General features: G+C 37.0%; 1 protein-coding gene and 1 non-coding gene across 9 annotated transcripts in view; both read left to right on the forward strand.

The window, feature by feature from the left end:
• Positions 1 to 26,537, forward strand: part of INTU (inturned planar cell polarity protein) — an 86,631-nt gene that overhangs the window by 19,192 nt on the left and 40,902 nt on the right. For all 8 annotated transcript variants that reach the window (XR_014068150.1, XR_014068149.1, XR_014068151.1 and 5 more), the window contains exons 3-6: positions 6,616 to 6,701; positions 17,424 to 17,627; positions 21,765 to 21,883; positions 25,407 to 25,496. Coding sequence is in view for 5 of the 8 variants with exons in the window: in XM_081538161.1 (XP_081394287.1) it covers positions 6,616 to 6,701; positions 17,424 to 17,627; positions 21,765 to 21,883; positions 25,407 to 25,496 (499 nt within the window). In the remaining 3 variants the exon portion in view is untranslated. The remainder of the gene's footprint in view (positions 1 to 6,615; positions 6,702 to 17,423; positions 17,628 to 21,764; positions 21,884 to 25,406; positions 25,497 to 26,537) is intronic.
• Positions 8,493 to 8,599, forward strand: LOC145528025 (U6 spliceosomal RNA). The gene has a single exon (XR_014070104.1). It is a non-coding gene; the product is annotated as a U6 spliceosomal RNA (small nuclear RNA).

The raw sequence follows: 26,537 nt of genomic DNA on the forward strand, positions 1-26,537 counted from the left end.
ACACTGAAGCAGTGACTTCATTGGAAAGACAGAACTTTACGAGATTTTAGGCCATTGTAGAGTCTGGTGCAGTTACTTCCTTCTGTGGGTGAGCACCAGAGGTGTCATGTTCCTTATCCAAGAGCAGACAGCCAGCCAGTCAGTGATAGAGCTGGAATCCATGGGTTGTGAATTCTGTTCACAGAGCTCTTTCACTTAACCATATTGTTCACTTCAGTGGGTGGGAAAAGTGCCAAAAGATTTCTCTTTGAAACAAAAAAGATATGATTTAATCCTTTCAAAAATGTAATTGGGAAATAAGCTACCACAATGTACTGTTTAATCCAGTTAATCCTTTTTGAAACATTTGTTCTAAAGAAGTCATCTAAGACACACCTGCAAGCCATCGCCAGCAGATCAAGTCAGGCCCACCAGCCTAAAATCTCTTAAAATTCTGTCTTTCCAATGAACTCACCACCCATTTTTGTGCAGTCTGCAAACTGAGAATGGTTTTAACCTTTCTCAGTGGTTAGAAAACAAAAGAGTGATATTTTATGACATATGAAAATTTTATGAAATGCAGACATCAGTGTTCATAAATAAAATTTTATTGGAACACAGCTACATTCATTTGTTTATTGCTACTTTAAAGCTACAATGTCAAAGTTGAGGAGTTGTAACAAAGACCATATGGCCTGCAGAGCCTAATGTATTTACTGATCTGAGCCTTTACAGAAAAAGTCTGCTGGCCCCTGATGTAAAAAGAGAAAAAACTATGTGCATGAAAACATTTGTTGAAGCATTTTTTAGTTAGAATAAAAAACAGAAACATGAAAATGTCAAGCCAACAGTATGGTTATTTAAATTATAATTTAATAATTACAAATTATTTGTTATTTGACTATTAAAGTTATAATTCTAAAAACTAAATAACCAGCATAAAACTTCTTATTACTTGAGAGATTTAAAAGGAAAAAAATAATCCCTAATGACTCCTTTGTGTGAACAGAGGTAAAGACTAAGAATAATTTTCAAAATTAACCATGGCTGTAGGTGGCTCAGATGGTAATCTGCCAGTGCAGGAGACCCGGGTTCGATCCCTGGGTTGGGAAGATCCCTTGGAGAAAGGGATGGCCACCCACTCAAGCATTCTTGCGTGGAGAATCCCATGGACAGAGGAGCTTGGTGGGCTACAGTCTATGGGGTCGCAAAGAGTTAAACATGACTGAGTGACTGAACAACGACAAATAGTGCCATAAATAATTTATAGTCATCAGTGGTTTTTCCAACATTTCTGCAGTATTATTTTCTATTTTAATGAGAAATTAAAACCTTACGATAGTTTCTTATCCATCATCTTCTGAGAATATGATATTTTAATATCATATTAAATTTTCTTAATTTAATATCCTGTATAATAGTAGTTATTATTACTTAATATCACTTAATAAATAAGTTATTATTACTTAATATTCTGTATAATATTAGTAGTTACAATATATGTGCTACCATTATTCAGGAAGTCTAGAATGGTAGGTTAGGAGGGACCTTGATTTTCTTAGTTTAGTGCTTAAGTATTATAGTTGAGGGATTGATATTGAAGTTAAATAATATAGTAATTTTTATTCTCTCAAAACTTAAGATTTTGTCAGTAAGTGCATTAACTTTAATGAATAAAATGGCAGTATGTAACTGCTTAAAAAACTAGATGCTTTCCCCTCTTAAGTCAAATTCAGCTTAATTTAAATAAACAATTTAAATTCACAATCTGATCCCACCCCACTGTCTCATACGTATTTTCCAGTCCTCCTGTGACATTAAATACTCACTTCTAACAGGACTGAATTACTCTTTCCCCAGTGACCTCCAAATGTACCTTGTATATCCATCTGTTCTTTAGCATTCATGGTCTCTGACTCTCATTTGGGGCTTAGTCAATGTTGTTTTATATTGTTCACTTGGTATATTAATTTCCTATTGCTACTGTGACAAATTACCAGACTCGGTGGTTCAAAACAGCACAAATTTATCATCTTACATTTCTGGAAATCAGAAGTCTAAAATGTGTCTTCCTACACTACAATCAATGCATGTGTCCACAAGGGCTGCATTCAGTCTGGAGTCTGCAAGAGAAAACTCCGTTCCTTGGCAAGCTTCTAGAGAACTTCTTTCCTTGGCAAGCATTCCTAGCCTTGTCGTCCCTAACTCCATCTTCAAAGCTGGCAGTATAGCATCTTGAAGTCTTTCTGTGACTGACTTTCCTGCCTCATTCCTTTAAAGATCCTTTGATTACATGGGACTCACTTGATTAATCTCCCAATCTCATGTTTCTTAATTACATCTGAAAAGTCTCTTTAGCTATGTAAAGTAACATATTCACAGATTTTAGAGATTAGGATGTAGACATTTTTGGAGGACTATTCTGCCTACCACAGTGTGTGTGTTTTTATTTTTTTATAAGATATGAGTATTATTTTTTTTCTTTGCAGTAGTAGTAATATATGCTTATTGTAGACCATTTAGAAAATGTAATAAAACAAAGCAAAGAAAAAGTCTGGTCACCCAAAGACAGCATTTTGGTGTGTGTCGTTTCTTTTTCATACATTTATGTGTAATAATTTTGTTCAAAAGTAATTTCTTAAATTGTGTATTCATTTTGCATATAGTGTTAGTGGAACTGTAAACTAACTTTTGCATATATATTTCCATAGTCCCTGATGCCTAATGTAGTTAGTTTGCTTCAGTACACATTTGTCATTTGATATAAGTAGATGTTGAGAAATTGATGAATGTTCTGAAATAATAAACTTTACATTGAGGAATTGACTTAAGCATTATGATAAACTAACCTTCTCTCTTTAGGTTTTGATTCTTGAATGTATCTCTTGATAAACTTGGTAGATTTTTCCTCTTATTTCTACCCATCAATAATCCTCAGACTATTGCTTCTGTAACAGTCCAAACCAATTCATGCATTTCATTTCCTTTCAGCCTTTGAGACGGGACCACGCATACTAATGACTCCCATGCACTTGTTGAGAAAGAACTTTCCTGGGGCACAGGCTGCCCACTGCAGTGATGTGATGCCCAGGAAGCCTGCCATCTCTGAGTCACCTCACAGGAGGTGCTCAGAAAAACACAAGGAAAACGAATATCTGGGAAATAAAAAGTAGATATAACTCTTTATAGAAGGAGACAGTTTTCTACTAAACATTTTAAAATATTGTGTAAAGACTACAGTTGTTCTAGAATTAATTTTCATGTCTTTTTTGATGATTCATGTCTCCTATTTTTAGAGGTTTGCTGGACATGGTGCTTTCAGACAACACTTCTTACAACACTCAACTACAGAACTGTATTCATTAGGGTTTGGAAGGGAAAAAAAAAAAGGAGTCATTTGTGACATCATCAGGTGGTTTTAGTTTAAAGGAACAAGTTTTAAATCGTTTCACTATTTAAGTGTCCTGAGGACAGAATAATCTACAGACAGTGGAACTCATGGTTGGTATCATCCAGAAGTGGTTTTGTTTTACATCAGTACTCTTGTATTGTGTTCATCTTCCTACATCTTTCCCTCGCTCCCTCCCTTCCTTCTCCCTCTTTTTCTTTCATTATTTTCTTTCTCTCCTCTCTCTTTCTCCTTCCTTTCCTTTCTTCCTTTTAAAAATCACTATAGCTATAAATAATGTTATATAGTACACTTATTTAATCTCTTGTTTAAAAATAATTAGGGGAGTATGTTGCTTTTTTATTTTTCCAAGTTGAACTAAAGTTGGAAGTTTAGTTTGCAAGTTCTTTCTTTTCTTCCAGTATGATTGAGATATAATTGATATAAAGCACTGTAGAAGTTTAAGGTGTACAGCATAATAAATTGACTTACACATAAAATGATTACCATAATAAGTGGTAATGTTTAGTGAGTATGCATCATTTCATATAGGTACAAAGTTAAAGAAGTAGAAAAACAAATTTTGTGTGTGATGAAAACTCTTAGGATTTACTTTCTAAACACCTTTGTTATGTAACATACCGCAGCATTAATTTTACTTATCATGTTGTACATTCAGTTCAGTTCAGTTCAGTTGCTCAGTCGTGTCCGACTCTTTGTGACCCCATGAATTGCAGCACGCCAGGCCTCCCGGTCCATCACCAACTCCCGGAGTTTACCCAAACCCACGTCCATCGAGTCAGTGATGCCATCCAACCATCTCATCCTCTATCGTCCCCTTCTCCTCCCGCCCCCAATCCTACCCAGCATTAGTGTCTTTTCCAATGAGTCAACCCTTCGCATGAGGTGGCCAAAGCATTGGAGTTTCAGCTTCAACATCCGTCCTTCCAGTGAACACCCAGGATTGATTTCCTTTAGGATGGATTAATTGGATCTCCTTGCAGTCCAAGGGACTCTCAAGAGTCTTCTCCAACACCACAGTTCAAAAGCATCAATTCTGCGGTGCTCAGCTTTCTTCACCATCCAACTCACATCCATACATGACCACTGGAAAAACTATAGCCTTGACTAGACGGACTTTGTTGGCAAAGTAATGTCTCTGCTTTTAAATATGCTATCTAGGTTGGCCATAACCTTCCTTCCAAGGAGTAAGCGTCTTTTAATTTCATGGCTGCGATCACCATCAGCAGTGATTTTGGAGCCCCAAAAAATAAAATCTGACACTGTTTCCACTGTTTCTCCATCTATTTCCCATGAAGTGATGGGACCAGATGCCATGGTCTTAGTTTTCTGAACGTTGAGCTTTAAGCCAACTTTTTCACTCTCCTCTTTCACTTTCATTAAGAGGCTGTTTAGTTCTTCTTCACTTTCTGCCATAAGGGTGGTGTCATCTGCATATCTGAGGTTATTGATATTTCTCCTGGCAATCTTGTACATTACATTCCTAATAATTATTTATCTTATAACTGGAAATTTGTACCTTTTGACCAACTTCATCCAATTTTCCCCTTCCCAGCTTCCCTGGCTGTGGTAACCACAAATCCATTTTCTTCTTCTATGAGTTTGTTTATTTGTTTTGTAAGTGTAAATGACCTGCAACACTGTGTTGGTTCACATAGCACAGTGATTGGATATTTCTATACATCTCAAAATTCTTAACTTTTAAGAAAAGTTACGAGGTTGCTCAAAGTGCTATAATAGTGAACCATCATGTCAGACTTGGTGAACCATCGTGTCAGACTTGGTGGCCAAACCCAATGCCGTTCTCAACTGAATGGCATTTCTTGAGCATCTAAACCTGGTACAGGTCATTGCAGGCTCTCACAGGGCTGGCCTAAGAAACTTCTGCTCACTCTGCACTTTGCCCCTTTCCCATATAATAGCATATCAAGCAAACCAAGGAACGAAGGCAGAGAGAGGAGGGGGAGAAACAGCAGTGGGTAAAGTAATGACAGTTTCACCTGTTCCCCAACCCTCATTCTCAAAGGTCATCATGAAGAGGACCAGGTGACACCTACACACAACAGTGGGTTGCTTTAAAGGAAAGGAACTTTGAGTTTAGGGAACATAAATCTTTTATAAAGAAAAATTATTAATAGTAAGACACAGAGGGAGAAATTATCCTTATTATTCTGTACTTTTGCTCTGGAGGGAGATACTATTTCATCCAAAACTGTTCACTGTACAATCTTAAAAAGATAATTCAGAACAAAGACTTCCAATTCCTTGACTTGTAAGATTCAGAAAAGCATGAGAGGCCAATAGAGAGTTGTCTAACAACACTGTTTTATCTATATGTCTGTTTATTTTGTCTTCTCCAAAGAATAGTAAGCTCCATATGTATAGAGATTTTTGTCTGTTTTGTTCATTCTCTATCTGCAGTGCCTAGAACAGTGCCTGGCATACAGTAGGTGCTCAATAAGTGTTTGTTGGATGAATTAATGAATGGTTGTAATTATTTAATCTATGTCCTATCGATAAGAATGATGAGAAAAAATAACCTTGTTATGTGTATTTCTATTACTGCAGTTCACTGGTGTTTAGATATTACCTTCATGTTGTGAGAGTAAATTTCCATTTTAACACTGATGTTTATTTTATTAAAACCACTTGATTTGATAATATACATATTTAAAGGAAAGCCATGGAAAAGGATATCTTAACTGAAACATGCTATAGATTTTATTGTGGTTAGGGGCTTTTGAAACAAAATGGTGTGTGTAGACAAAGATCAGTAATAACAGTGAATACCCAGCATTTTGAGTTATGATGTACCATATGGATTTAATTAAAATTTCAGCTGAATTTTTTTACTGTGGGTCTAAGTGTTTAGATTCAATTTTGTTAAGTGTAATACTTGGTTAATGCTACAAATTTTCCATTTGTCCCTTGGGTTGATATAATTCTCCCAATTGTAGAAAAAAATAAGAATATTCATCTGTTTAAACATTCATAGGTTATATTTAGTTATGATGCAGTGTTGGACTGCATTATAGTTTAAGAGTGGGGTGGCAGATTAGCTCTGTCACCTAAGAGTTTTATACTCTTGAGCAAGTCCCTGAATGTCTGCACCACATTTTGTACTGCACTTGGAAGGTCAGATTAGATACTTTTTGATGCTCCAATTCCAGATCGTTTTCAGTTTTGGATACTCACACAGCTGTCTTTTATTGTGATCGTGTTTTCAGGTGATGTCCTCGTTGCTGTGAACGATGTAGAGGTGACCTCTGAGAACATAGAGAGAGTTCTGTCTTGCATTCCTGGACCTATGCAGGTGGACATTCTTTTTCTGTGTTTTGTGATGAAATAAGTGTATCTGTGCTATTTTCTTTTTATAAAATTCTGAAAAGAGTCATGTATAATGGGTGAGTTATACACTAGAATACTTTAAAATTTTTAGCTGTCAACATTTTTAGCTTTTGTAGATAGTTCTAAAAGGAAAGATAAATACTTGTAAGAACAATACTAAAAACATACGTAATAACCAACTTGCCATTGTAAGTACCATACATACTGATGAAAATCCACTTTCTGGAGAAGTCATTTTAAACGGCCATGGAATTTTCTATTCTCTGACTTATTAAAATCATAATTTCTATACAGTTTTTAAAAATGTGGTTTTGTTTATTTTAAACACTATACTCTTTTCTTGATTTTTATGTTATCTAGTTTAGCCTTACTCCTGAGCTTTTGTTTAGCCACATAATGAATTATTTTTCATTCCTTGTAAGGTAAAAATAAATTTCTTCCATAATAAGTTATTTTGATACTCTAAGCATTGACATTTTTTATTGTAGATGACATTTTTATGTCATTAGATGTATTTTTAAAATGCTGTACCTCCTATTCAAGAATGTTCTACTCTTGTTAGCATGGCTTTCTCTCTTTCGAGGGGTAGGGAGGATGATATGCTTTAGAAAGGTTAGAGGCTCCATCAGGCAGTGAAAGAAGGAAGCAATTTTTAGATTGATGGGAATGAAGAACAGAATGCCTGATAAATCAGAATCATACCTGCATCTGATTGAGATTCTGAGATAACAGGACCCAGTACAAAGTTTCTTGTTTTCTAAGAAGTAAAATTTTGTTGTATTCACTTCCTTCTCAAAATACACACACGCACGTGCGCACACATCCTTTGAACATACACATACACACACACACAGATGCTCTGTAAATTAAGCTGTCTTTGGAAATGCAAAATGGAAGTGCTAGAATAACTATGATAGCCAGTGACCAGCCACGTCTAGGAGTGGTTAGACAGATGGTGCTGTTTGAAATAAAAAAAAATCAGGCAGACACCAGGCATGGAGAAGGAAATAGAACCCACTCCAGTATTCTTGCCTGGAGAATCCCATGGACAGAGGAGCCTGGAGGGCTACAGGCCACAGGGTCACAAAGAGTCAGACACGACTGAGTGACTAAGCACACCAGACAGGGTGCTGGAGCAGAGGGTGCTGGTATCCCCTTTAGTTGCTAGATTAGGAGAGGAACAAGGGTGGGCCAGGGTGCTAGAGCACCTCACTGGGCTCAGACAGGAGCTACTTACCAGTCAGTAACAAAAAAATCACAGTATTTTAAAGCCTGAAACAGCGTCATCCAAGTAAACTGGCTTCATATGAGCCCTGAAAGAGGGCTCCTCCTCTCTTGCCTGTGTCACTTGCAGCTGTCCTGACAATACTGCCAGAGTTCAACCACATCTGTTCTGCCTTCAAAAAAAGCATTATGTTTCCAGTGGAGTCACATTATTCTTACATTTGATTAATATACAACATTTGCCAATTTGGCGATGCACAGTTGGCAGAAAAAGGAAGAGAAAGAAATAATGATTTAAATATTTTGGACCAATTTCACCCACCATTTCCATGTCCTTGTTAAGCATGAAATAGGAGTTGTATATCTGCTGCCTGCCCAGTTTGCCATTACAACTGCATTAAATGTGGTTCTGTGTTTAAACATACATATATATATATATATATATATATATATATATATATATTTTTTTTTTTTTACAACATTATTCTTCAGTGCCAATTCTTACATCTTGTGCCAAAATGAGGAAACAGCAGTCCTCGCTTCGGCTGCACATATACTAAAACTGGAACGATACAGAGAAAATTAGTATGGCCCCTGCACAAGATGGACACACAAGTTCATAAAGCATTCCTTATTTTTTTGAATATCCAGTATGGTCAATAAATAAATAAAATTAAAAATTAAAAAACAAAATGAGGAAACAGCAAAGATGGAAGAAACACTGTTGTGGGTTAGAATGATCGTATTGAGAGAGTATGTTGAACTCCAGCACGGCCTTGCCTTCCTATTGTAATTTGAAGGGGATTTTTCCCATATACAGCCTGAGAATTGGGACGGGAACTAGAGTTTGTAGGGTGCCAGGAAGTATGTTGGTGCTTTGCTAATAGCATTACCTTTGATAATTTCATTTGTTCCCCATAACAATCTGTATTAATCTGATAATCTGGATTCCTGTTTTATACATGAGAGAAAAAGACTCTTAGAGAGAATTAATGATTTGTCCAAGATTACAGAATTAATAACTCAAAGAACTGGAGCCAAAACTGACTCCACAGCGTGATGCTCCGATTGCCCGCACAGCCTGAATGCGTCTTTGTGTCTGTATTCCCTTGTTCTTGCCACAACTAACTGCAGGGGACTTGTCTCAGAAAAAGCCATTCTACCTAGTTTGTACCTATGGCATTTATTTATTTATTTTTTTCTTTTTAAAGAATTTATTTATTTTAATTGGAGGATAATTACAACATTGTGTTAGTTTTGCCGTACGTCAACAGGAATCGGCCACAGGTGTACATGTGTCCCCCACAACCTGAACCCCCCCTCTATCTCCCTTCCAACCCTATACAGGGCTGTTCCAGTACACCGACTTTTGGCATTTAAAACAGTGATTCAAGCAGTAAGAGAAGAGGAATGCTGATTTATAAAGAATACCTTGAAAAGTGAAAGTGAAAGTCGCTCAGTCGTGTACAACTCTTTGTGATGCCATAGACAGTCCATGGAATTCTCCAGGCCAGAATACTGGAGTGGGTAGCCTTTCCCTTCTCCAGGGAATCTCCAGGCTCCACAGTCCTTCTCCAGGGATTATCTAGGCAAAAATACTGGAATGGGTTGCCATGTCCTCCTCGAGAGTATCTTCCCAACCCAGGGATCGAACCCAGGTCTCCCACATTGCAGGCAGATTCTTTACCAGCTGAGCCACCAGGGAAGCCCAAAGAATACCTTCAGTTCAGTTCAGTCGCTCAGTCATGTCCAACTCTTTGCGACCCCATGAGCTGCAGCATGCCAGGCCTCCCTGTCCAACACCAACTCCCAGAGCCCACCCAAACTCATGTCCATTGAGTTGGTGATGCCATCCAACCATCTCATCCTCTGTCGTCCCCTTCTCCTCCTGCCCTCAATCTTTCCCAGCAGCAGGGTCTTTTCCAATGAGTCAGCTCTTCACATCAGGTGGCCAAAGTATTGGAGCTTCAGCTTCAACATCAGATCTTCCGGTGAACACCCAGGACTGATCTCCTTTAGGATGGACTGGTTGGATCTCCTTGCAGTCCAAGGGACTCTCAAGAGCCTTCTCCAACACCACAGTTCAAAAGCATCAATTCTTCAGCGCTCAGCTTTGTTTATAGTCCAACTCTCACATCCATATATGACTATTGGAAAAACCATAGCCTTGACTAGACAGACCTTTGTTGGCAAAGTAATGTCTCTGCTTTTTAATATGCTGTCTTGGTTGGTCATAACTTTCCTTCCAAGGAGTAAGTGTCTTTTAATTTCATGGCTGCAGTCACCATCTGCAGTGATTTTGGAGCCCCCAAAAATAAAGTCAGCCACTGTTTCCACTGTTTCCTCATCTATTTGTCATGAAGTGATGGGACCAGATGCCATGATCTTAGTTTTCTGAATGTTGAGCTTTAAGCCAACTTTTTCACTCCCCTCTTTCACTTTCATCAAGAGACTCTTTAGTTCTTCTTCCCTTTCTGCCATAAGGGTGGTGTCATCTGCATATCTGAGGTTATTGATATTTCTCCCGGCAATCTTGATTCCAGCTTGTTCTTCCTCCAGCCCAGCGTTTCTCATGATGTACTCTGCATATAAGTTAAATAAGCAGGGTGACAATACACAGCCTTGACGTACTCCTTTCCCTATTTGGAACCAGTCTGTTGTTCCACGTCCAGTTCTAACTGTTGCTTCCTGACCTGCATACAGGTTTCTCAAGAGGCAGGTTAGGTGGTCTGGTATTCCCATCTCTTTCAGAGTTTTCCACAGCTTATTGTGATCCACACAGTCAAAGGCTTTGGCATAGTCAATAAAGCAGAAATAGATGTTTTTCTGGAACTCTCTTGCTTTTTCGATGACCCAGCGAATGTTGGCAATTTGATCTCTGGTTCCTCTGCCTTTTCCAAAACCAGCTTGAACCTCTGGAAGTTCACGATTCACGTATTGCTGAAGCCTGGCTTGGAGAATTTTGAGCATTACTTTACTAGCGTACCTAAGCATACCTTAGGAGGCTTTATTTTAATTTTGGAAATAACCAGCAGTAGCATATTAAGCTTATACTCAGGGTATAAAAATAGCCTGAAATGCTTCTCCTCATCCAGCAGAAGATGCCCTGGGAGAGAATGTAATGTGGCAGAAAGGTCACTGAGGAGAAGGAGGGCAGATCTCTATTTTAAACCTCGCTCTGAGCAATTTTTGAAAGTCTTCTGGGTTTCACTTTGCTCATCTATAATCAGAGGGCATTGGTGAGAATAAGTCTCTGAGCCCTCTTCCAACTCTACAGTTCTATATTTGAATTTTAAATAAGTTCTTCTATAAATAGATTCAGAATACCAGCATGAAGTCCAGCAGCAAAGCCTGGACACTAGGTGAAGCACAGAGAGACCAAATCATTTCTTTTAAAGCTAGGTTTTAACATTCTGCAAAACAGCTACCTTAAATTCTTCAAAAATGTTAATGTCATGAAAGAAAAAAAGGCTAGAGAATTGTTTTAGATTAAGATAGACTAAGCTAACATAAAACCAAATGTAGCAACTCTTCCTTTATTGGTCCTCTAATGCAACTGGGAATAGCTTTTTGGGACATTTGGGGAAATTTGAATATGATCTTTGTTAGAGAAGAGTATTTTGTGTCATATCCCTAAATGTCATAATTATATTTGGTTGTATAGCCTGGTGGGCTGCAGTCCATGGGGTCGCACAGAGTTGGACACGACTGACGCGACTTAGCAGCAGCAGCAGCAAATAGTTCTCAGGTAGTTCAGGCAAAATTATTTTTTTAAATAGATAGAAGGTGAGGATGTAAGAAGAGGTGAGTAAGACAAGGGAGAAAAGAGGGAGGAAACAAGTATGGAAAAATGTGTTAAAAAATTGCTGAAACTGAGTGAGGGGAATGTATGGGTGATCATCACACACTTCTTACAACGTTCTGTTGGTTTAAGTTTTTTTAAATAAAAAGTTGTGGGTTTAAAAAACATGTTTCAGAAATTCAAAATGACAGGAACGAAGGTGCCAGTACTCTTCTAATGATTGATTTTTGTGATCTTGATCTATTGCCATATCTCTGTGCACTCATTCATTCAACCAGCAAGTAATCATGCAGTTAGAACACCATCCCCCTGCCCCCTGGCTTCATCAGGGAATTTGGGTCCAGACATTGCAGTTGACCAGGACTGACTGCATTAAGTACCAGGCCATTGCTGGTTTTCCTGAAACTTTGGAGGAATCCAACCCCTTTTCTGGGAGACCAGCCTGCAGAACATTACTTCTTAGGCATATAAGAGGAGAAAAGGCTTCTTAAAGGAGATGATACTTGAGTAGAATATTTCGACTTTTATTATTTCCTTGCTACACAAAAGTGGTACTCATATATATTGTGGAAAGATTAGGAAGTAGACAGACACATTTTTTAAAAAGTATTTGTAAATCTTTTTCATTCTCAGAACGCAGAAGTAACTAGTTAATGACAGTATTTTAAAGAAGATGACTGATGTGATCAGATTTGTGTTTAGGAATATACCCCTCTGGATGGGACTGGAGATTGGGAAACCAGGTGGTCAGCTTTATGATAGTCCAGAAGAGAGGGGGTAATGGTCTGGGCAAAGGCCTTGGCTGTGGATGTGGAGAAGTAGATGAGAGGTAAAGTATGTGGAAAGTAAAGAGGACAGGACACTCTGCAGGAGATAATGGAGCCCACGGTGCCTTCCAGTTTTTGTCTTGAGTAATCCCATGATACTGCCCAAAAGAGGAGGAGCAAAGGGAGAGAATTTGCTGAGCCAAGTGGACTCAATTCCTTCAGACTTTTGACTAAGGACTATTCAGAGCATCTGCCAGACAAAGGAGAAAGGATCAGACACATGAAGAGCAGCAAAGATGTTGTGAGAGAGACATGCAGATGATGGGGCAGAAGTGAGGCTGTAGTCTGGCCGTGCAGTCCCACGTGTGGAGAGGCTGGCATGGCAGCTAATGGGGAAGGAGCATTGGCTGGTTTGTTTGGCAGAGGCCAAAGCAACATTGCTTGTTACATGATGTGGATTGGAGAGGATAATTAAAGCAGCAAGGTTCTGAAAGTGGTGAGTTATAGAGTGCATGTCCTTGGACTTGAGAATGAGGTACAGCATCCCCTAAAGGTGTCAGGGATGGAGGGAAGGGAGGCGGAAAGAAAGAATCAGTAAATTACACAAATAAGAAAACCTTTTGAGGGAGACAGGAGATGATGAAACTTGTCACAGTTTAATGTCCATGGAGGAACAACAGAATACCCTTCCTTTAAGAAGCTTCACGTAAACTCAACAGAAAAAACCCTTTTTATGAGAAGTTTCATATAAACTCAAGACAAAACTTTTCTATAAGAAGGTTGATATAAACTATCTTATATTAGATGTTACTCAATAAAAGTTTTTTTCCTATAAAACGTATGATTTCCTTAATATTTACATATATTAAACCCTTTAAAACAATAGCACTTAACTTATAATTTGGTTATCTGTCTCACTCTTTTATGGTTTTATCAAAGCAACCAGATTCCCTGACATTTATAGCTACTTAGCCTGTAAGCTTTTCAAAATGTCTTGCTAAAGTGTAATTATCTTTGCATTATGGAGCCAACTTTACTTACATCAGAAGAATAGTGGCTAAAATAGTTCCTTAAAGAATGTTAATGGATGGTTCTGTGGTGTGTGTATTGTTTGAGTTTTTGTCATAGTGAGGGGAAAAGTTGTTTTCAAGTGTGTCATTCTTCACCCAGCATAGCATACCAGTCTTAAATTTTAGGTTGTTGTAGCTGTCTAAGGAGAAGGCAACAGCAACCCACTCCGGTACTCTTGCCTAGAAAATCCCATGGACGGTTGAGCCTGGTAGGCTGCAGTCCATGGGGTCGCTAAGAGTTGGACGTGACTGAGCGACTTCACTTTCACTTTTCACTTTCATGCATTGGAGAAGGAAATGTCAACCCACTCCAGTGTTCTTGCCTAGAGAATCCCAGGGACGGGGGCGCCTGGTGGGCTGCCGTCTGTGGGGTTGCACAGAGTCGGACACGACTGAAGCGACTTAGCAGCAGCAGCAGCAGCAGCTGTCTAAAGTAGAATCGACCAGCTAATTTCCTTTTGTCATACCCTATCTTTTGACCTCTCCACCCATAAGAATCTGAGCTGGAGAAGATGCCCCTCCTGTTCACAAGTCCATTTCTTTCTCTGAGCACCTCTCACAGAGAGATGCTCCATCAGACCCAGCCCGCCTCTGTGATGCCTGCTCCCTGAGGTTGACACTCACCCCCTGCTTGCTACAGTCAGATTTCTCACCCTCCATTTCACTCATATGACCAGCTCCACCCCAGAGCCCAGAGCTGGGGACAGTCTTCACAGCTACCCTCTCTAAGGGTACAAAGTCTGCATTAGAGATTTCCCCAGATTCTAAAGATTTCTCACATTTCCAAGGAACACCACCAAAGACTACCATATATTTTCTTTTGGACATTCCTAAATCCTTATTCTCAGATAAAAGAACACCCTAACTACAAAGCCATTTTTGCTTCATCAGATCCTCATTCAAGGATTTAATATATTTATGCTTCTGTGTGCTCAGTTTCTCAGTTGTGTCTGACTCTTTGCAAGCCCATGGACTGTAGCCCTCCAGATTCCTAAGTCCATTGAATTATCCAGGTAAGAATACTGGTGTGGGTTTCCATTTTTTTCTCCAATATTTATGCTAATTTTTATATTTTTATTTATGTATACATATATTGAGCATTATGCACTAGAACAGATGCCACCCTCAGAACATAGTCTTTCAGGCCATATATTGGTTACATATTGCTTGTTTGGATCAAAACCTCACACCAGATATTCTTTTTCATATCTTTCTAAGATCATTTCTAAAACAGTGTCTCTTCAGCTCTTCTTCACCTCATCCTTCTTATCCTTATATTAATTTTTCAGATAACTCTTGAGTGTTCCCACATAGGATCTCTAACATTGTATATTTTTGTTTAGCTTACTTAATATTCCAACACCTCCCCCAGCACCCAGTTACACTAGTGTTCTACTAGCCTTTTGTTTTTTCTGGCCGTACAGCATGCAGATCTTAATGCCCCAACCAGGAACTGAACCTGCACACCCCCTGCAGTGGCAGCGTGGAGTCTTAACCACTGGACCACCAGGGAAGTCCCTAGCCTTTTTAGATAAATGTTCTAATACCCAGGGCACATTTTTCAACATCAAGTTTATAGAAAACATTAAAGTTAGTAAGGGTTGATCTCTTCCGTTTGGAATATTAAACGTTTTGTAAAAAAACATGAACATTTGGCCTCAGAAAAATTTCATGAGGGACTTCTCCCTTCCTGCTCTCTCTGGCCATGACTTGGTTCATCTTAACTCTGAATATATACATATTGATGAATTTAGACCTTATGTCCCTTTTCTACTTGTTAGTAAAATAAATCTGAAACTTATTTTAGAACGGATGTTTATTTAACTACATTCACTTTAGGTGTGTGTGTTAGTTGCTCAGTCGTGTCTGACTCTTTGAGACCCCATGGACTGTAGCCTGCCAGGCTCCTCTGTCCATGGGAACTTCCAGGCAAGAATACTGGAGTGGATTTCCATTTCCTTCTCCATGGGATCTTCCCAACCCAGAGATAAAACCCAGGTCTCCCGCATTGCAGGCAGACACTTTACTGTCTGAACCACCTTAGGTAGACAAAGATAACTCAGCACCCCTGAAATATCAGACAGCTACAGATAAGCAAAATTGAATGCAACCATAGTCACTCTTTGCCAACCAAAAAAGAAAGATATCTAGATAGTTTTTCTTTTGGAAAGTTTTATTCGTTGGGGTAGATTTATTTTACAGTATAATACTAACAGTAGATAGGCTGATGGGATTATGAATTTTTTAAAATAATATGCTTAATATTTTTATGAAAATATATAAATATTTAAGACTCATTTTTTTAAAATGACAGTGATATATTAGTATTTATCATACATTTAAAGTTGGCCTTGAAAATAGTACCTCTTTTAATAAGTTATTAAAAATAGGGATTATTACTGTCTTGATAGTAATTTTTAAATGTTTCCTCTCAAAATGCAACTTACTGCATTTAAACAATTTTATCTGCTTTTAAATATTGACAAGATTTCCTTTTCCCCTCAGATTATTGAGGTTTGATTGACAAATAAAAATTGTATCTGTTTAGATTGTACAGTGTGATGATTTAATATACATATATCACTCAGACTTCTTTATTCTTGATCAAGCATGAATGTATTTTTTTATTTTTAAAATTCAATTTTAAAATGTCATTGTGCTTTAATGTCTAAATTTAAAATTATATAGATTGTTATGATTAGAATGTCCTGACTTATCTATATTCTGATAAGATTTTAAACATTAGGAATATTTTGTGCCTATGTAGCTTGTGATGATGTCCTTGCTACCCAAAATTAACTATATTTAGTGACGATTTCTTTTAGTCAAGATACACACTGGTGCTTCTTCGAGATAAGCAAGTTATCTTTGGCCAGCTGGGATCTAGACACATATTTCCTTTTTCAAGGAAAGGTAATTAAGAAATGGAAGCTACCTTTCAACAACTGGAAAATGGCCACAGTCTTGACTCTTACCAATCTTATTTGACATCAAGCCATGAAATTAAAACTATCTTGATAAGATAGATAATCTTCTTAGGGCCACAGTTCAAGATCCAGCATGTTGATACGTTTTTGTTCTTGTTAGCCTTTATTTTAAAGGACCACAAAGAATATCTAAGAGAAGAGTATTTGAATATCACCATTTGAAAGGAGAGCTAATTCTGGTTGTATAAGGTTGCTTTTAATCCTGAATCTCTTCCTGCTAATTTCCCCAGAAGAGTCAGTGCTATTAGCATTTGTAATGTAGTGTTACTCTTTATTACACTATCAGCTCATACTAACTTTTGTTTTCCCATGGCATATCTTGTATTTGTTGTCAATACTTAGAATGCAGTGTGTGTGTGTGTTAGTCGCTCAGTCGTGTCCCATTCTTTGTGACCCCATGGACTGTAGCCCGCCAGGCTCCTCTGTCCATGGGATTCTCCAGGTAAGAACACTGGAGTGGTTTGCCATTTCCTCCTCCAGGGTATCTTCCCAACCCAGGGATCTAACCCATGTCTTTTATCCTCCTCCATTGGCAGACAGGTTTTTTACCGCTAGCACCACCTGGGAAGTCCCTAAAATACAATGACTAAGTTTAAATTAATGACCTTAGGTACAGAGATTTATACATTCTTACTCAATAAATGTTTGTAATAATACATACCGGCCATTGTCCCAGGAGCTGGAGATACAAATACACAATTCCTGCCATCAAGGAGCCCATACTCTACAATGATTTTTATGCATACTGGAGTGAATGTGCATGTACAGAGTCTTCTTTGTGAAAACCACTGCTGATTTTCCCTTGTTATAAAATCAATACATTTTAATTTTTTAAAGGTGAAACTGACATTTGAAAATGCATATGCTACGAAAAAGGAAACAACTCAACCAAGACAGAAAAAGGCACAGTCGAACACAAGTGATCTAGTCAAACTTCTGTGGGGAGAAGAGGTAGAAGGTATCCAGCAGAATATTCTAAACACTCCTCACATCGTTATGTACCTCACACTACAGCTTGACTCAGAAACATCAAAGGAAGAGGTGAGTGTCTTCTCAAAAGTGCAAAGGAAAAAAGTAAGGACAAGGACTTTGTTGTAGACTTCCAAACGCATAGTAAGCTTTCTCAGCCATTCTATGTCTTGTGTTTTTGGTATCTCTCGTCCACACAGCAGTCTTCACATTGACAAGCTTAGTGAGCCCATTTATAGAGATTACTAAAATATTTGAATTTGTTTCTCCCTATCTTCTTTAAAAATGTCTATTTGAACTGCTTTTTCCATGATATTTTTTAACCTATACTTGGTTGCTTGTATCATTATCATTCTTGCTGTATGTTCTTATTTCTGTTTTCTTGTGATTACTCTAAATATTTTCTCATGATATTTGTCTTAACAGATTCTAAAATTAAATACTATCTTAACCCTTTTTCAAAATAATTCAAAGCCCTTAGTACGTCTTAACTCCAATTTTTCCCTCTTCACATACATGCTATTATCATCAGTAGTTAAGTGCCATCATTTTTTTAAATTCTACAAATTGAGCATAATTATACTATTGGTACTACTATTTATTATTGTATTTTATAGAATGTATACATTATATATCATAAAGTTCATATTTTATGTGTCATATTTCATACAGATGAATCATCTTTAAATTTGCATGTATGTTTACCTTTTTTTTAATTCACTATTCTTATATCTCACCTTATTTGATTATTTTTCCTAAAACTTAATACTTTAGGCATTTCTCTTTCACTGAATTCTTTTTGTTGTTATTTATCTGATGCTGATAAATAACAGCACCCTACTTTTTCACCCTTCTTGAGAAGTAGCTTTGTAGTTCTTCTTGTAATACTTCCTTTGTAAGTCTTCTTGTGTCGCCAAGAAGATGAAGTCAACACATGGCATTGGTTATGCCAGCTAAACAGAAAACTTTTTCTCTAATCTGTTTGAAGACAGTATTTCTTTGTTTTCTGACTTCCATAGTTGCTATTAATGTCTCTCCATTATTCCTTTTCAAGATCTGTTGTATTTTCTGTGTTCAGTTTCTTGCTTCTGCTCTGTCCAAACTGCTTTTTAACCTCTCCATGGTATTTGTTTGTTTAAACAGTCCCAGTTTCATTTTGAGAAATGCCTGAAAAGTTTTTAACTAATTTACATGCAAATCTGCCGGACTATTCCTGATAATCTCTTGTTGCTTGCTTGTCTTAGTGATTCTTTACTCTCTCTAAGCATCTCATACAGACCTCTTCTCCTGATGGAGACTCTGACTTGTGGTGCCTTACCTTGTTATGTTCTTGGGTATCACTGACTAAACTTGCTGCTTGATTTTTATCTTTGGGTGTCCTTTGGTTCTAAATGGGGAATGCCTTCCTGCAAGGAGAATTTGCTTCTTCTGCTTCTGTCACTGACCTAGGGCACTTCAGCCTCATCCGAAGGTCTGGGTTTAACACGATGGTCCTAGGCTCAACTCACCTACCTAGCTATTGGCCCAAAGCTCAGTGTCCTGACCAAAGACATTGTATATATCAGCCCTCAAGACAACCTGCCTATGTCCTTCTGCCCTCTGCTTACCACTCCCAGCTGAGGCCCCAGCTTGCTTTGCAGTGCTGAAGGAAGGGTATGGAGAGGATATCATTGGAGACCTCTCTAGTTCTTTTATATTGAGCAGTTCAACAAGTATGTTTTTGCCATGAATCTGGTTGTTTTACAGCACAAGGGTCTCAGAGCACCTAGTGTACCATAATGCTTTGAGCAGAAGTGAGATCAAAAAAGTTTTTACCGGGGCGTCCCTGGTTAAGACTCTGAACTTCTACTGCAGGGGTGCAGGCTCCATCCCTGGTTGAGGAACTAAGATCCCACGTGCTGCAAGATGCTGCCAAAAAATAAATAATTAATTAAAAAACATTAAAGTTTAGACCTAATTTATATTTCTTTCCTCTTGAAATCCTTGCAGTCTATACTGTCAATGACAAGTCAATTTTTATTCAAAGTGTATATTTCTTTGTGTTGCTTTTTCACATGTCAGAATTTAGCCAATAACTGAACTGGAAAGGAAGGAATTTACTTACACATATTTTTATAATTTGCTGTGCTCTGAAGAATACATGGAGACCTAGAGGTGATAATTCTAATTTCTTGCACGTATTGCTAGTCCCTTGTATCTTTAGAACAAATGAGAAATTTAACCATGTATTAAATAAAACACACAGCGTATTTCTGAGATGGTAGCACCCTAAATCTTTCAAGGTTGTCTTGGAGTAGGATAGTGCTGAGGCCTTTTGTCATTCTCGCCTTTCTTTCCATGGGAAAGTGTGTCAGTCTTTCTCTAATGAACAGGTTTCGGCCTGTTGACAGCCCTATATCAACATTGTCATTAGGAGAGGCTTTTTATTCTTACTGCACAGAGTGGAAGCTGCTGCAAATGCATGCTGCTAACAAGTGCTTTAAAACTCAGCTAATTAAGTTGGTTAGGAACTGTGGTGCTTGCCAGGTCTTGAACAGTGAGGCTTTGTGGGCTGGTTGCTGCAGAGGTTGGAGCAGAGACTTTCTTAAATGACCTTTGTATTCTGGTATTACTTATTTTACAATTAAATGTCATAGGGTCATTTTGTTTTCATATGAGTTACATATTTAATAACAGCTTGTTTTCTTCAAGTTGCAAGATTTGGACTTTAAAAAAAAACTAATCAAAGACTATATAGTTGTTTGTTTAAAGTGGTGTTTGGTATTTGGCTAAATACAGTAAATTTGTTTGCCAGTTAAGGTTAAGATTTATTAAATGGACATAACAGAAGATCTTAACAGGTGTTTGACTTAATTTCTAGAGATAAAATGTTTTGTGATTACTTTTACACTAGAAATACTACCAGAAGTTCAGGTTATTAAGCAGGCTGTATTTAGCCCACATCTTCCGTAGCAGTTTGCATATATTAAATGTACTTGGTAAGTATAAAAAACAGATGTGTCCAGTTTGTTATTATTTATATTTTATCCTAATATGAAAGTTGCTAAGACATGGATTCCAAGCCACATAATTGTTTCTTTTAAAGAGAGATGAAAGCAAAGTGTAGAACACGCTTCAGAGAGAGAACCAAAGAAAAGATACAGCATTTTAAAAGTTTGGGTTTCAGTCATGGTTATATTAATATTTAAAGATATTGCCATTGAATATCATAAGTGGAAAAATTACTCTGAATTCTCTATGGTTCCTATCTAGAAATTTTTATTTTGTTTGTTTTTAATTTGTTGTAGAGAAAAATAGCATTTTGTTTTAAGTAACAGCAAAAAAGTGAGGTACAGATTGAGCCATCCCTTCATGGAAAAGTACTAACAATGCACATCCTGGTTTTGAAATTTATTTAGTTTTATGAAAATATTTGTTTCCTGGGAATATACGCTTCTTGAAAACAGAAAACTATTAAGCATTTTGTGAATAATCCTATGGATTTAGTATTTTCCATAATTTAAAATGTCCCTTTTAAAGGTTGAATTCAGATTACTTTATGATGGGCAAATGCTTTCAAATTGAAACAGAAGATTTTATAGTATCGTTAATACTTCTTTCTTCTTATCTGCATGACTTTAATTTTGTATTCTCACTTTGTAAGTTTAATTACAGCCTTGTATTTAAATAAAAATTTATTTTGTGTTTAAATAAAAATTTTATGGTTTTACCAAAGATGAAGCTTATCTTTTAAAAGTCAATAATGAAAGTAATTAAATGTAAAGACTCCTTAAAATTTCATTTAGTGTCTGTGTGCATATGTAACCATAGGAGACAAGAATATCTATATAATGAAATATAAATGTTAGTATTTGAATTTATTGTAAAGGAGATTAATATTTGAAGTGTTGCTGGTAATTGGTTTTAACTATTCCAACTAATCAGTATTCTACTCAGCATATATATCATAACCAATTTTGATAGTCTCTAACTTATTTTAAATGTGTATATTAAATTCTAGTTAATATGTTAAAATTCCAGGCATACTTTTCTCCTTATTTTTGCATAAAACTCCCACTGAAGCTGAAAAGGAGTCCCCACTGAAGCTGAAAAGGAGTCATTTTTGTTTGTTTGTTTTTTCCTTAATTCAAAGTCTATACTTGGCATGAAAAAAATTATGGTTGGAAAATTTCAGAGGGATTGACATTTCTGTTTCTTTTCATTTAACAGCAGGAAATCCTTTATCATTATCCAGTTTCTGAGGCATCTCAGAAACTCCAGAGTGTGAGAGGGATATTTCTCACACTCTGTGACATGTTGGAAAATGTAACTGGGACACAAGTTACAAGGTAATAATTGACTTTTATTTAGCTTTAATTCTTTTTCTTTCAAGTTCTTTACCTTGGTTGTGACAAAACACTAATGCAGGTATCTGTTATACAAATATGTTTGTATCTATAATGGAAATATTTATATGGCAGGTATCATATCTGTGGATAATTTCTTTCTCATCTAGGTTGTTTCTACTGCTCATCTGTTGAAAATTAGACTCTCAGTATAGCTGTAGATCTGGGTGTTTGGGCACATTTTACATAACAAAGTTAGACTCATGACCTGCATTTTAGAACTTTTTCATAAAAGTGATCTCTATTAAGCATGACATCATGATGAGTCTTGGCTTTTTCACGATTGTATCTTGATTATTAACTTGGTTGACAATAGCTTTGTGTTTGGTAAGGATGACTGAATACAAATTTTTCATATAGTTCAAAATGTTTTGTTCTTAAAACAATGATAGAAAAACACACAATACACATACACTTTAGAAAGAGTATTCAGAAGGTGATATCATCTATAATATTTCCTGACTTTGAAATTTTGTAGTTAACTTATGGAAAGAGAGAAAATTAACTCAAAGTTTTTGAGTTGTTTTTTTTTTTTTGCTTTTTTTCATAAAATAGATCTACAGATTATAAACTATTTTTCTCAATATTTCAATAGTTTGGACTTTACCAAAAAAAACTTTTATCTCAAATTTTATGAGCCCTTCAATGCTGATACAATATCAAGTTGGATTTTCTAGGCTTTAACTTTTCTTTTCCCATCTTCTGATTAAAATGACACCTTTAGGATTTTATTCTTTATTGAAGTATATTGTTGGTTTACAATGTGTTAATCTCAGGTGTACAGCACAGTGTACACACACACACACATTCACATCCTGTTTCAGATTCTTTTCCCTTTGTAATAGGTAATTATAAGTACTGAGTATAGTTTCCTGTGCTATACAGTAGGTCTTTGTCTAGGATCTTAATAGATAGGATCTGCAAGATAATAGGAAGAATTTTTTGTTTTTCTAAATGAAAGTGATATTTAACTCTGGCACTTTTAATATACTGTATATAGAAAAGATTAGTTCATTACAGAATGCTAGTAACCGAGGCTCCATTTAGTCTATATTCACATTCATAAACCTGGAGGAGGGCATGGAAACCCACTCCAGTATTCTTGCCTGGAGAATCTCCATGGAGCCTGGCAGGCTGCAGTCCATGGGGTTGCAAACAGTTGGACGCAACTGAGCAACGAAGCACAGCACACACATTCATAAAAGCATGTCATAGGCATTTAAAATTTTTTTTAATAGTTTTATTGAGATATAGTTCATGTATCATCCAATTCACCCACTTAAAGTATACATTGGATGGTTTTTTATATTTGAAGATAATGTGAAACTATAACCAGAGTCAGTTTTAGAACATTTTTAATATCTGAAAGAAGAACTCTGTATCTTTCAGCTCTTCACTCACCTACCCACCCCCATGCCCTAAGCACCCACTAATCTACTTTTTGTCTCTATAGATTTCCGCATTCTGAACATTTTGTAAGAAAGAAATTGAAATATGTCATTATTTGTGACTAGCTTCCTTCTCTTAACATGTTTTTAAGGTGCAGGCCTCATTTCTAATCTTTTTAGTAAGAAGATGTGTTTTAAGTTTCTCCATGTGGATTTTATTTCTCTCTAAAGTATAGATATTTTAGATCTTTGATACTTAGATCTTCATATTTAGTTCTTTGTTAGATAAGATATAGATTAGACATGTGGATGCAGCTTCCCTGTTGGCTCAGCGGTAAAGAATGTGCCTGCCAATGCAGGAGATGCAGGTTCAATCCCTGGGTCAGGAAGATCCCTTGGAAAAGGAAATGGCAACCCATTCCAGTATTCTTACCTGGGAAATCCCATAGACAGAGGAGCCTGGCAGGCTGCAGTCCATGGGTTGGAAGAGTTGGACATGACTTAGCAACTAAACCATCATCATATGTGGAAAACAGTAAATATGTATAGGAAAAACTTTTTTGAAAGAGTATGGAGATTATTATTATTTCAGGGATTCCTTAGCAACATGTGTCTTTTGTTGCATGCAGTTTTAAAACTATAGTAAAATTAATTATGACTATAATCTAAAAAAAAAAAAAAAATTAATTATGACTATAATCTAATATCGGAGAAGGCAATGGCACCCCACTCCAGTACTCTTGCCTGGAAAATCCCATGGACGGAGGAGCCTGATGGGCTGCAGTCCATGGGGTCGCTAAGAGTCGGACACGACTGAGCGACTTCACTTTCACTTTTCACTTTCATGCATTGGAGAAGGAAACGGCAACCCACTCCAGTGTTCTTGCCTGGAGAATCCCAGGGACGGCGGAGCCTGGTGGGCTGCCGTCTATGGGGTCGCACAGAGTTGGACACGACTGAAGCGACTTAGCAGCAGCATAATCTAATATTTGTCTAAAGTGAAAGTGAAGTCGCTCAGTTGTGTCCGACTCTTTGCGACCCCATGGACTGTAGCCTAACAGGCTCCTCCGTACATGGGATTTTCCAGGCAAGAATACTGGAGTGGGTTGCCATTTCCTTCTCCAGGAGATCTTCCCAACCCAGGGATTGAACCCAGGTTTCCCACGTTGTAGGCAGACGCTTTACCATCTGAGCCACCAGGGAAGTCCACAATATTTGTCTAATAGTACATGCATTTTTTAAACTTTATTAAGGCAAAACTAATATCCTTTTTAAAATCTCACATACTCATCTACTGTAGTGTAGAAAGTACATGATGTCCTGGGACTCATTAGATAAAGATTGATGGGCATATTTTAATTTCAAGGAAAACGCCTTCTCACCACCTACCCACACTATAAGGTTGAATCGTATTATCTGTTTCCATAGTTTATTATTGTATCTCTCTTTAGAACACATTGTTTTCCAAATTAATTTAAAATATAATTGAAGTATAGTAAATGGCACATATGTAAACTGTATAATTTAATTGTTTTTGACATTGGTATAGACCCTGAAACCATCGCCATCATGAATATATCTATCACTCCAAATGTTTCCTTGAGAATACGTTTAAATCTGACAACATTTTGGTTACTTATTTATGTGTCCCATACTAAGTGATCATGTTTTGAGCCTGGGACTACATCTTACTTCTTTGTAATCTCTTTTAGTAAATTAGGTTCATAAATAGATAATCAGTAAAGATTTGTTAACACACTGAGATGGAAGCTTTCTTCTTAAAAAATGTGTATATAGTCAATGTTAGCAAAAGAGTTTCAATAGTTTTTTGCTATAACGAGTCTACTTTTGTTTGACCAAGTTTTTGTGAGCTTTCTGAAGTATGTATTTTAGAATATGTTTATGTTGTACAATTCCTTGCCTTTTCTGTGTGGCAATTAGGTATATGCCAAGAAATTTGCTTATTAAGCATGCAGTTCTTAAATCATACCATATGTAATCTTTTCTAAATGACTGTTTATAATTTTATGACATTTAAAGATAGTCTTAAGTTCATTTTTACTCTGTTTTTTTCTTAGTTCATCCCTTCTTTTAAATGGAAAACAAATTCATATAGCTTATTGGAAAGAATCTGACAAGCTGTTGTTAATTGGCCTGCCTGCCGAGGAGTAAGTTAGCATTTTTGTTTACCTTTAATTCATTTCTAAAATACTGCTGATAAAGTCTGTTTCATTAAAATGATGATAGTTTTGTCAAAAGGTCAATTCAGGAAGTTTTACAATTGAAAGGTTTGCTGCACTGGTTTAATGGCTACCTGTGTTCATTTGGTATGAAGAGTACAGAAAGGTACCAGGACAGCCCACCTAGATTAATTAGTAAGACTGTCAATACATTTTCCTCTAAGATGTGACCAGTACAGAGGTGGCTGAGATCAGCTTGTCCTCTGCTCAGACTTTTGACAGTATCATGGTTTGGATTTTGCATGTTTACAGTTTTTGTTCTTTTTCCTGTTGGTGATTTTGGAGAATTAAAGGTCAGCAGAAAGATGTTTTGCCTTGATGTTGAGCATCTTTGACCAAATAATGAATATTTAACTTTAAAGTGATTTCTTTAATGGTATGTCTTATCGTGGTCCCCTTCTTAACTTTTTTGGAAGTATTTTGACATATATCTTATTTTAATAGTTGGCTATAAGAGCGGGCTGACATTTATCTATATATGTGTTAGAAGTGAGTTACTAAATCCAGCCCACACTCAAGGGCAAGAGTATGAAACAATGTATGGACTTGTTTTAACACCAAAAACAGGAACTCCAAAGGAGGCTGCAGTGAAAAATATTAAAATGATTATGTTTTAAAGGGGCCTTTAATTTTGGACAGAAAGAGAATCAAAAATGTTCACATGATGGGATAGTGGTGCTATTACATGATGGTTCTCTTAAACCAGCTAATGTGTATTTTTCAGGCTTCCCAGGTGGTGCTAGTGGTAAAGAACCCATCTGCCAATGCAGGAGACATAATAGACGCAAGTTCAGTGCCTAGGTCGGGAAGATCCCTTGGAGGAGGGCACGGCAACCCACTCCAGCATTCTTGCCTGGAGAATCCCATCAGTAGAGGAGCCCAGCAGGCTACACTCCATAGGGTCGCCAAGAGTCAGACACGACTGAAGTGACTTAGCATGCATGTGCATTTTTCTGTCTAAAAAAGGAC

This window comes from Giraffa tippelskirchi, chromosome 11 (genome assembly GCF_054371585.1).
Source record: "Giraffa tippelskirchi isolate mGirTip1 chromosome 11, T2T-mGirTip1v1.2.pri, whole genome shotgun sequence".
Classification (NCBI taxonomy): Eukaryota; Metazoa; Chordata; class Mammalia; order Artiodactyla; family Giraffidae; genus Giraffa; species Giraffa tippelskirchi.